Raw genomic sequence first — 12,476 nt, 5'->3', positions numbered from 1 at the left:
TGACTCAGCAATCACCTCTCAGAATCTTGTGCTGCCTCCAGTCTAATAAAATGCTGAAATGGGAATAACGTATAGCAGGGCATAGCTTTTTAGCTGAAGGTTGATTGCACTTTTGAAGGAAGACCATGAGTAGCATCAGCACCAGTGAAAGGAAAGATGTGCTAACACCTGGTTTTCTGTAAAAAAGATGAGTTTCCTGAAGCATGTGTTTGTATCTGGAAAGAATGAAACTACTATATTAGTAGGGCAGTGTGTTCCAGGTGGAAGGAATATTGAGTTGTCTAATAGTTTTGACCTGTTTTAATCTACTTAACTCTGTATATGGCTTACTCTTGGGTAATTTATGTATTATCTTTTAGTATTTTGTATTCCCCCTTATGACACTACCTGCAAATCACCATGCCGTGACAAGTAGTTTCATTCTATATTAAACTGCCTGATTAAACTTATGTTTTCTGCAGTACTTGTTTTGCCAACACTTTAGTAACTAAATATATCACTGTCACTTAAGCTAGTAATCTTTCTCTCTCTTGCACAAAACATTAGGGTTTTGAATCTTAAATCATTTAGAGTAGCATTGTCAGATTGCTGAAATAGCAAAAAAAAAAAAAAAAGCCATCATAGTGCAGTGTTTGGCTAAAACTATCAACTATAATCAGAAAACTCTTTTATTTGTTGCAATCAAATAAACACATGAACAAAAGTCATTCAGTAAAAGCTTATGGAGTGTTTGTCACTGCTGTTCCAATGTGTGATTCCCTTTCTGGCTTAGCTAGGCTTAGCCAGAAAGGAAGGCATTGGTTTTCAGTGTACTTGAAGGGGAATGATTGTTTGCTTTCTTTTCTTCAGTGTGACTCTTCCTCTCTAACCTTTGTCAAAAATTAGCACTCAGTCACAGTGCATCGAAAGTGCAAAAATGTTACCAGAATTTGAAAAAAAAACCCACAAACTTTCTGGCATTGGTTGGAAATATGAATTGGAAACAGAGAAACTTAGAGGCAGGGTTTAGAATTGGTTCAGGATTTTTGTTTCTTGACTGTCTTGAAACTTTAGGGTGAAATTTCACATTACATACTATTAAAACAGGGTATATGATACAGCCTATGTAATCATCTATCACCCTGTCCCCATAGGACACCTTTGTGGTTGCAGGATTTAAATTGGAAAAATCACCTACAGCAAGAGAGGATGGTAGACATGATTGCCACCTGGAGCTGTCAGAAGAAGCTGGATCAACCATTTATGTATGTGGATACCCAACTTTTTTTATTTTTACTTTTTCCAAATACCAACTTCAGCATTTTGCTTTGTGGTAGAAAAAGCAATAAAATCTACTAGAGTCCGAAGTACCACAGATTATTTTAGCATGTTCATCAGGAAAGAATCAGGACATGTTTGTGTGTGTTTGCATGCAGTTTTACTAGATGCAAGCCTTGTTTTACAGCATGCAAGACCCAAAGTATCTCAGGCTTCCTAGATAAATTTCTGCCTGTTAAGTGTAGAAATTTAAGCCTTTCTTATATGTAAAAAAGTGCAGTAATGCAGACAAGGCAGGGAATGCAACAGTGGTCTTAATTCTCTGGGCGATGAGTTTTTACCAATTTAACTTGCATCAGTACAGTTCATATTTGAAATACATGGATTCCTAGATTGTTAACTTTTAAAAGAGAATTAAACCCTTTTTTTTTTTTTTTAGCCAATCTTTGTTTTAAGAAACATTTGCTACGCGTTTTAAGCCTAAGCATTAGTATTTTTAAAGTTACAGAAGATTAAGTATATTACTGTAAATTTGGAAACTGTAGCTGGGGAGTTGGGGAGAGGGACTGGGTGTGGAATGAAACCCAGTTTTTAAAAACATTGGACACTTCAGTGAGATATTTCTAAAATTAATTGTAAATGTTATAACAACAGATAGAGGCATCTGGTTAGAGTGGTGCATGGTTTTGATCACTATAATTGTGTACTATTGTTAAAAAGAAGGATGATGACATTAAACTGAACTCTTAGTGACAATACTGTAGGCTCCATTCTGCAGTCAGTGAAAAGGAAAAGGCACTTCTCTGGGGAGCAATGTGACATTATAATACATGGTGTTTCTTTTGAGCATATCCATCAGATTTTGAAACAAACTTATAAATAATTATAAAAACTTAAAGACAAAATTACATATAAAAAGGACATCCTAAAATTAATTCCGTGTCAGTGTCAAGGATTTAACTTATGTGTGTATAATTGTTGTCTGACAACAAATTTTAAATTTAGGAAAATATTTCAGAAAGGTGTTTTTTTTTCCAGAATGGGCCTCTACAGTTAATAAAAGATTGACATCCAGCTCAATGAGAAGCAAAATAAATTAAAATTATAGTGCAGACTGTTTCATGACATTATCTGTTGATAACAATGATATATAGGTAAAAGAGTATGTTTTGTTGAGGATAATAGATAATGTGCTTTGAGCCTGGGCAAATGTGTCTAAACTAAATGTACCTAAATTTTACACCCTACATGAGGCACGCAGTTATGGCAAGACCTCATGGCATGCAGTCTAATCCCAAGGAAGCTCACTGAATGTGTAGGTTGTGATGAGGAGGTGTCTGTCTCATCACTGACCACCGAATGGAGTTTGTGACATATAATTTACCAGTGTGCTCATTAAATGCTGAAAATTAATACAGATTATATGAATGTTTTGTGTACTTCACGTTCTTGATTATAACTGTTCACCTGACAAAACCAGATCCCTAAAGGGACACTGCACAGCTGAGGTGATGTGCTGTGATGTGGAACCCCATATCTAGCAGACAGGCTGTGGTGTTGCACCAGGAAGGCATCTGAGCCCTGTGTTTGATGTTATGTCATATCACCATGATTAGTTCTTTAGAAGACCTTACACTGAAGATAAGTCTGGCTTATAAGTGTGGCTCTAAAAAGAGCTACATTTAAATAGTATTTGTACCATTCTGGTGAATTTTCCCTGACTATGTAATTTTTTTTCCCCAAAAGGAGAGTAATGAGTCAGTGAAAGTAAACCTGTGCCAAGCATTGACTTAGACAATTTAGGTTCTTTGTTAAGTAAGCACAGTTTTAAATTTGTGGCCTGACTTTAAAATGCTACTAATATCACCTGGCTTATATTCAACTTAGTGCATTTCTACTTTAGAAAATGTATATGTTAATTAAAGTAGCTTTTGTCTGAGTGTAATTGGGTAAAGAATATTTTCTTTTTTACTGTAGGATAAATTTTTACTGTTTTCCAAGGTGATTCATGTAACAAGTGTCTATAGCACTACTGTGTTTTGCTTAGTGTTATATTTACTTAAGGGTAATCAGATTTTATATCTGCAATGCCTTCAGTTTTTTAATTGAGTTTGTTGGGGTTTTTTCTCCTCAGATTTATACTTCATCAAAAAAACCTGCTTCAAAAAGTGCATCTTTGGTGAGTTTATATTTGGGATCATAGAATGTTAGGGGTTTGAAGGGACCTCTGGAGATAATCTAGTCCAACCTAGGGCAGGCCACACAGGAACACATTCAGGAGAGTTTTGAAAGTCTCCAGAGAAGGACACTCCCAAGCCTCTCTGTGCAGCCTGTTCCAGTGTTCCATCACCCTCAAAGTAAAGAAGTTTCTCCTCATGTTAAGGTGGAACTTCCTATGTACTAGCTTAAACCCATTATTTCTTGTCCTATTACTGGGAACCACTGAAAAGAGACCTATCCACCATGTGAGACTAACAGTATGTAAGTAAGAATGTGTGAAAATCTTGTTTCCTGTTCATTATACTTCATACTCTCATCCAGCAGTCATTTATTTAGCTTTTAATTTTGCAAATAATAAACCAGAGAAAAATATGAAAAACCAGAGAAAAATATGAAAAGTAGTACTTTTTCCATATTTGCAGTATAGTTCTCATCTTGATCTCAAAATAGGCTGCATGGTGTTTTAGGAAATACGATCTAGAAAGGTAACACTATCCTTCTAAAGAAGATGATATGTGTGTACTTTAAAGAAATGGAAATGTAAATCTTTATTTGGTTTACAGACTGTGTGTACTGGTTTTAAAATTTCTTTTGATTACTGTTTGGAACAAGTATTTATATTTCCAAGGTCAAATTCTACAGGAAATGGTTTATTAAGGGTATAGAAATTGGTGTGTGAAATTTTACTGTTCTTTGTTACAAAGTTTAAGACTTAGTACTGGAGATGATACAGCTTAGCTTGCTGTTAATTTTATGAAGAGTTGCATTTCATTTTATGAAGAGTACAGCAGTTGTATAGTTTTCTGTCAGTTTGGCAGAACTGGTGGTCTTTAAGAGATTAATGAGCATATAATGTAACCCTAAGATGACAGGAGGGTATTCCTTAGGTAGTAGAAGGTAGTCCTTTATTTCTCCAGCAAGTGTGATTCTTTAATAGAAAGACTTACACAATGGCTGTGAGAATAAATTCCCCACTCCCTTCCCAAAAAAGTGATTCTATGCAGTGAACCTGCCAATAAGAATGACAAAATTATTTATGTATGTGCTTTAAAAAATCTTTGGATAGGTATGTTAAAATCCCTTTCTACTGTTCTTCAGTATAATGACTTTTATTAACTTTTTTTGTGTACTGTAGCTTACTTGAACTGCTTTTGGGTTATTTAAGGAAGATGAAATCATGACAAGAAGTAGAAACAAGTGTGATTTATTGCCTGTGAATATATATTTGTATTTATCTCTGAAAAGTCTAAAGAGAATAAAGTAGAAAAATAGATGTGAAGATAAAATCAAGCATATATGAGGGTGGATGGTGTTAAAAGACAAAATTCTGGGTGAATGTTTGAATAGCTTTTCTTTTTCATGATTTTATCATTTCTTTCCAGTCTGTTGCACCGAAGTACATGTATACTTCTTTGAATGATCTTAAAGATGGAACTGTAGTGAATTTGTATGGCATTGTGAAATTCTTCAAGCCTCCATATGTAAGCAGAGGAACTGGTATGTACTATATTCAAAAGATTTAAAAATCTTCTCCAACTAGAACATTGCTTACTGTGTTTGTTAAAAATCAATGTGTGCAACAAAGTCAGGTGATTGTTTGACCATGGTTCTCAGCTAACAACAAGGAAAACAACTAACTAAGGGATATCTAGGCAGGCACATACTGACACGTGCTACTTAACATGTACTGATTGCTGTTTTTGATAGAATTTTGTTCTAAGTATACTGCTAGGTAATATCCCTGCTGAATTTAATTAAACAGTAGAATTTCATACTTGCTTCAGAATTAATCAAAGTGTTTTATGCTTGTTACAAACTTACTGTGTGTTTTAAAGTTGGGGATTTTTCCCTTCTAAATATGTTTCTAATCAAATAAAAATAGTATATGGTAGTGACTTGATTTTTATTGTCTTAAATATGCATGCAATTTTCTTGTTATGTCAATAGCCCTGAATTACACTTCAAAATACAGAAATTTAAAAAGTGAGTGTTAAATCAGAACCAACAGTTAGTGGCTTGTCTGCAAAAACCTTTTGCAAACAGCTCCATGTTTTTAAAGCAAGTCTTTTGAGTTTGTCCATTTTATTTTTTCTCTTTTTCTGTTGAGCAAGTGGAGTGAGACTGTGGCTGCATGGGCACCTGGTAGTCAGGCAGGGTCAACCCAGCACAAATGCTGGGACTCTTCTGGTTTTATAAACTTTGTCCTTTTTTTTGGATTGTAATAAAATGAGGATAAATCTAGAGATGGGATCTTGGGAAACAAGTTTCTTTTGAAGATAAGAATCTCGGGGGAATGAAGAATCTTTCTTTTAAAAAGAAGAATAAAAAGACATAGTCTACATACTTTTCTGAATTTGAATGACCAAATGAAAAACTTTACAAAACACTTCCTTTGGCTGAGAGATCTCATTACTGATACTCTTTCCTGCTTGACTTGCCACTAAATTTCATTGTAAAAGTGCATGTATAATCTAGGCCTCTACAAAGAAGAGAACAATATTTTGGTTTTAGTGCAAAGGATTGACAAATTTTTTCTGTATTGATTTACTCTATTTGGGCTTTTCTGCACAGTCTGCTAAACAACATCTGTGTCAGTGTAGTGAGCTTTTCAGTCTTAATTTTTAATAGCGATTTCTTGCTTATTGTAGACCTGTTCAAATGCTGTCACTCTTGCAATATCTATAGAATACATATGTGTGTATATATATATACACATATATATATTAGAAAATCTTGACTTACCAATATTCTCAGCCTGCAATTGTAATAGATTTCTTAGCTGTGTTTATAAGGAACTGAAAATATTAGCTTTATCTGTCATGTTTCAGGATATTGCCAGTTTTGAATGGTGATGCTCTTGAATAACACTGTAGGTTTAAAACTCAAGCTTAAAAGCAAAGAAGCAAACAAAAAAACCCCACAAATCTTATAGAGTTTTTATTTCCTGTGCTCACATTGCTGACAACAAAAAGGGTAAGAAGGCAATGAATCAAATATAGAAAGGACTACTTTTATACTTTGAGTGAGTCACAGAAGGGCAGTTCTTGAATAATCACATGATCTAGATTCATCGTTTGTCCAGCTGCTCTAGCAAGACTTTATAGACCTGAAGGCCTTGAACATGGTCCCTAGACGAGCACTGATGGCTGGAAATTGTTAAGAAAGATATTCTTCCCAGATATGTAAAAAAAATTAAGATAAGTGCCCTGACTTCCAAGGTATTCTGTCACAACAAAAGGTACAAATGAGTGAGTTATTTGACAAGTTAATCACTTCAGTTTCATAAGTAATATGCATTTAATAGGGAAAATGATGATTTGCTTAAAAACTAGTCCTTGTCTAGATGTCAGTAATAACTTCCTGATCTATCTTCTCTATATTTTCAGTTGGTAATATAAAAAAAATAAAAAAAAAAAACCCAAAAAATAAACCTAAAGCAACACAATGATATCAAAAATATCTCTGGAGATGAGGGCCACAATTTAAAAAATTTCTTATTTATGAAGATAGCTATGATTCACTTGTTTTTCAAAGGCATAATTGAAAACATTTTAATTGATTTGGATATAAGTATAAAAATATTCACTACACAGTAAAATCTGTTGTTTTGTTTTGTTTTGGTTGGGTTTTTTTTTTACACGATCCAGTTACATGTTCTTGAGAGGGTGCAAAATACTCAGTGATAAATTGCTAAGACTTGAAATAGCTCTTGTCAGAAAATTCTGTAGTCACATTAGATCTGGCATAATGCTGTACTAAATCCTTCTTTTTCTGACAGTGTGTTAATAGAATCATTTAGCTTTAAGCTGGTACCTGGAAGCATGGGCAGTAAAGCCAATGTAAATTAATCCATATTGGTCTTTATTCACTATGTGTATGTGCTTCTAGATATGAGATATTGCTGAATCTAAAGCTTAAGGCTGAAGCTTTGCACTGTGTTCACACTGAAAGCAAGTGGTACCTAATGTAGCCTTGTCAGCTTATGTAACTTATTTTTGAAATGTTCATTACCACTACTGCATCAGACAAATGTTAAAACACTGATGACTGAAATTAGCTTTCATTATGATCATAAATTATTTACTCAAGAGAAAGTTGATTTAACTGAGTGAGCTTCAGCTCAAGACATGTAGTTGGGAATGTCTGTGCATGAGAGTTTTGTGTTCTGACAGCTGTACAAGGAAGTCCTTCAAGTTCTGCTTGGTCCAACAGGCAGAGGGGTTCTGTCTGGTGAAAGGTCCATTGGAAGCGTTCAAATTTACATTTCAGCTTTCCTTCCTGAATAGTTTAAGAGTCTTAGGTATTTTAAAGTTTTTAACCAGGTTGATTCTATCCTCTCTCCCTTTCCTTAAGGCCAAGGCATCTCAGGTATTTAGCCTGAGTGAAACCAGTAAAGGAAAATAGCCTCTGTCTTTGTAATGTCCAATTACAGAGATTATGTCCGATTACAGAGACCATGGAACTTTTGGGATGTTACAATGTAGTACTACTGCTTTTCCAACTCACTTTTTTCTTCCTGCAGATAATTTTTTTCCATAATGCAGTGAAGTATTATATTTTTAAAAGAATTGCTGTTTCGTATCATCTAATATTGAAGGTGAATAAAAATTTAAAAAAATTGAAGAGAAAATGAAAAAGTAAACAGTTAATAGAAAGAAATCTCAGGATGGTTACTTTTATCTACAATTTACAAATGGTGGCATTAAAGCATCTGTTTAACCAGATGTTTCTGGTGGTTACTGAATGTTTGTGTCTCGTTATTGTATCACTATGTTAGAAGTAACAAGCTGTAGTAAAACATTTTCAGTATGACTCTCTAGAGGTTTTGTTTTGGACTTCTCTACTATCTTCTCCACTTCTCCACACACATATAAGGGTGTGTGTACATTTGTATTTTTCTCTGTGTTTTTTGTTGAACATGTGGTAAGTTAGCTGATCTAATTGCTTGGTTTTAATGCAAAGACCCTTGTGTATTGAATGGCCTCACTAATTCTTGAAAACAGCATTAATGTTTGGTGTGGTTTTGTGGAGTGAATGATTAGCTGCAATAATCTCCCTTTCTTTTTGTGTGTAACGAAATATGAGAAAGGGAAGGCAATCTCTAATTAGAGTACTTCATTGCAAACAATATTGTCAACATCTTTTTTTATCTTTTTTGCAAGGCGAAGTTATTGATCCAGGTTAGCGGGTGATTGCCCAAAAGGGGATTCATGATTAGATCTGTGCTTACTTCCTTAAAAACTGATTACACAAGCATCTGTTAGGAACTACTGAAGTCCTCAATCAAACTGAAATGATGTAGCAGTCCATAAAAAAGTGGAAATGCTAAAGCGTTTATAAAAAGAAAGCTATCATCTGAAGAATGAACCTAAACTGTCATTAAAGTAGAGGACATTTTAGCTTTTTAATGGCAGTAACACTTATACAGGGTTACAGAACATTCCTATTTCAAAATAGTTAAAGTAAGGACCTAGAAGGTATGAGATCAGTGTTCTCCTTCCATTGATCTTGACTTGGAATTGTATTCATTTTAAGATAGTCCTTGCGATTCTAATGAATTATTGTGTTGCCTAAATTTTTTTTTTTCTAAAAAGCTGCTTTACCTAGTAGTGGTGGGTTTTTTTAATGAGGTGAAATAAAAATTGAAGTACCAACTTAAAATACTTGTTTTTGAAGAAGATTATGCACTAGTCTGAGAGAGTATAGGGAGTGTACAATGGAGAAACATAACTATGTATTTCCTATTTAAACCATACACAGCTTTTCCTTCCTTTTTTATTTTCATAAACAACATTCTGAGGTGTTACAAGCATTTTTGCAGGTAGCTATACATTGCTGATGGTCCCTCACATGAAGAGGACCCAAGTAGGAGTACCTGCTCATAATCATTAAATGTATTGAAAAAATCATGGGTGCATTTTGGAGTTGTGTATACATTCAGCCTAAAACAAATGTTTTTACTGAATCAATCTAGTATGGGAGTAAAAACTTTATTTTATATATATATTTGCTTAGCTATAAGTCCTTACTTTTTTTATCTCATACTTTTAAGCCAGGTTATGACAAGAAAAAAATTACCATTGGTAAGTTTTCTCTTTTTTAAGAGAAGTTTTTAACAGACTAAATATTCGTGTGTCTGTCTCTTTGCAAAAATTCATGATGGAGATTTTATTGACATTGCTCTAATTTAACCACATTTTTTTTCAGTTCCCAGATTTGTAAACTATGGCACAGAACTTGGGTTCCACAGTAGTAAAAGCAGCAGGAGTAAATGATTTCTCTTCATAAAAATCTGAAGAAGGCTATATTTAGGCTTCTACAATTTTTGCATTTATTATGCAAGTCAGAAGTATGAATAGCATTGTATGTTACCATTTACTGTGAAAACTTAGATTATTAAAAAAGGCTTGTGAAAGCAGAAGGGTGAGAGTTCACCATCTCAAGAATTCAAACCAGAGATTTTACATTTTTAGATCATTGAGTACAGTTAATAACTAAGATTTGTGAGTTTTCCTTTCTAAAAGCCAAAATTTTGTGTATATAAATATATCAAAGATGTCATCAAAGTAAAAATAATGGGTTATGATGTCATTGCTCTACTAATCTGAAGAAGTTGTAATTCAGCCCTGAACTGCAGGTTTCATTAAATGCTACCGTAATAAGTATGCAAAACAAAAGCACTCTTGTCTGCTTGAATAAAAGCTAATAGGACAAAATGTGCTGGTGTTTGAGGTTCTAAACATACAGCCAAATTTATATTGGGTATTTGGGTAGTTCTCAGGCAGATTAACCAGCTGCCATGCTGTGAAAGACTGAACCTGTAAGATCCCTGAGCACACTTGCTTCTGGAAGCTGAAAATGCAAGTTTGATTTAGTCACTGCAAACACTAAATATTGTTTGGGTCATATTTGGGTCTTGTGTTGAGTTTACTTTTTAGGTGAGTAATATGAGTGAAATTCTATTACTTAAGTTAACCTTCAAAAGGGCTCATTTCAGATTTTTACTATATTTTTTAGCTTTCACTATGTGATTGTGTTCTCAAAATATGTATCTTGCATATAAATATATTGGTGAAATGAAAGATAAGTAATTTATGCTTTAATATGATTTTAGAACCTATGGAGCTCATTACCTCTTCAGAGGACAGTGAGATGGTGTGAAAATAAATCTTAGAAAAGGATTGCTCAAGATTGTAACTATCCTTCCCATCTTATAGAAAATGAGAAATAATTGAAATTTGAAATAATAGCATTCCTGTTGCAGACGGAAGAAAAAGTTTCATGTGTTCCCAGCTTCCAGACCTGTGCTTGTAATCCGTTTCATTTTCAGTTATTTGGGCTAATTATTGACAAAATGGGATACATTTCAATTGTTATGTCACTGTAACTAAATTGATTTTGGAAGAGTTACACAGATCATAGCAGGAAAAAAAATGGCTATATGGTTGCTCATCCCAAGTTTAATATATGTATATTAATAACTCCACAATGCATATTATTCATTCAAACACATTTATATTTTACAGATTATTGCTCAGTTGTAACACTTGTGGACCCATCAAATGTCAAGTTAACGTGCACTCTCTTTAATGGGAATCTAGATGCCCTACCAAAAATTTACAAAGTTGGAGATATTGTTCGATTTCATAGAATAAAGGTATGTACTAGGATGTGGGGGGGTTATGTGCTTGCTTTTTTTGCAGTGAGAGACCTGTAGGGATAAAATGAACACATGGAGACATTGGGTAAAGCAGCTAGCTGATCCATAAAACAGATGTGCTTTTTCTATAGACCAAAATTGGAAATAAATTATCATGTTTTTTTAACAACAAAACATCACTGGGCTGATATCTCTCTTTAACTGATGACTCCAGAACAGCATTCTTTTTTTTAATATTTGCTAAACTAGTTGGAAAAAAATCACATGGTAATACTTCTAGATGAGCAAAATTTAACTGACATAACTGTGCAAAATTTAATCCTCCTTAAACTAATAGAATTTAGGGATTACTTTAGAGCTTATATTGTGGAGCAGTTTAGATCTGCTGAAGAGTTACTAAAGTAAATGTAATCTAAATTGATGTTTATCCTCCTTTACCCATACTTATCTGTATCAAAAACTATGAAGGAAGCAGGATTTATAGCTTTGGTACAGCATCTGCTGGATGTTTTTCTTATGCCTGCTGCAACTGAAGCTAAACCACACTAGAAAAACAGAATGAAAGTCTTGTAATTCTGGACCATACTTAAAAGAGTTGCAGGACAGTATCAAATACATTATTTTACCATGTTACATATTAATTTGCAAGATAACCATACCTAATTATGATTTTGATTTTGCTTAAGGTAACTATAACAGAAATGAGTGAATATCCTGAAAGAGGCCAGTTAAAAATAATGTTTTGCATATTAGAACATAATTGAGAGATCCAAGGGATTTAGGATTGTAAAAAGAATGATGAAAGGGACTAAGATCAGTTGTACTAAGCATGTACGTTTTGATATGCTGTAGCAGGAGAACAAAAAGGCAATAAATGACAAAAACTGGTGAGATTTATCCAGTAATTGATGTTTGTACCACTCAGGTTATTAAGGAAAAACATGTTAAAATTCAGAAACAGTAGTTACCTTATTCTGTGTTAACATAAAGTTTTCTTAACCTCATCTTTATGTATAATTAGAGTGGAATTAAAACTGAACATGAGCCATCAGTGTGCCCCGGTAGCCAAGAAAGCCAATGGCATCCTGGCCTGTATCAGGAACAGCGTGGCCAGCAGGTCCAAGGAAGTGATTCTGCCCCTGTACTCAGCCCTGGTGAGGCCACACCTCGAGTACTGTGTCCAGTTCTGGGCCCCTCAGTTCAGGAAGGATATCAAGGTCCTGGAGCAGGTCCAAAGGAGGGCAACCAGGCTGGTGAAGGGACTCGAGCACAGATCCTATGAGGAGAGGCTGAGGGAGCTGGGGCTGTTCAGCCTGGAGGAGAGAAGGCTCAGAGGAGA

The 12,476-nt window shown here is 34.3% G+C and overlaps 1 protein-coding gene and 1 long non-coding RNA gene across 2 annotated transcripts in view; both read left to right on the top strand.

The window, feature by feature from the left end:
* LOC139791489 (uncharacterized) overlaps positions 1-12,476 on the top strand; it is a 267,301-nt gene that overhangs the window by 204,757 nt on the left and 50,068 nt on the right. The window lies entirely within an intron of this gene.
* The window catches only part of POT1 (protection of telomeres 1), a 52,177-nt gene that overhangs the window by 6,296 nt on the left and 33,405 nt on the right, over positions 1-12,476 (top strand). The window contains exons 4-7 of the mRNA XM_071733779.1: positions 1,134-1,244; positions 3,392-3,436; positions 4,860-4,974; positions 11,004-11,134. Coding sequence (XP_071589880.1) covers positions 1,134-1,244; positions 3,392-3,436; positions 4,860-4,974; positions 11,004-11,134 — 402 coding nt within the window. The remainder of the gene's footprint in view (positions 1-1,133; positions 1,245-3,391; positions 3,437-4,859; positions 4,975-11,003; positions 11,135-12,476) is intronic.

This window comes from Heliangelus exortis, chromosome 1 (assembly GCF_036169615.1).
Source record: "Heliangelus exortis chromosome 1, bHelExo1.hap1, whole genome shotgun sequence".
Classification (NCBI taxonomy): domain Eukaryota; kingdom Metazoa; phylum Chordata; class Aves; order Apodiformes; family Trochilidae; genus Heliangelus; species Heliangelus exortis.
The sequence above is the reverse complement of the archived record's forward strand: the minus strand, read 5'-3'. Positions and strand labels throughout refer to the sequence as shown.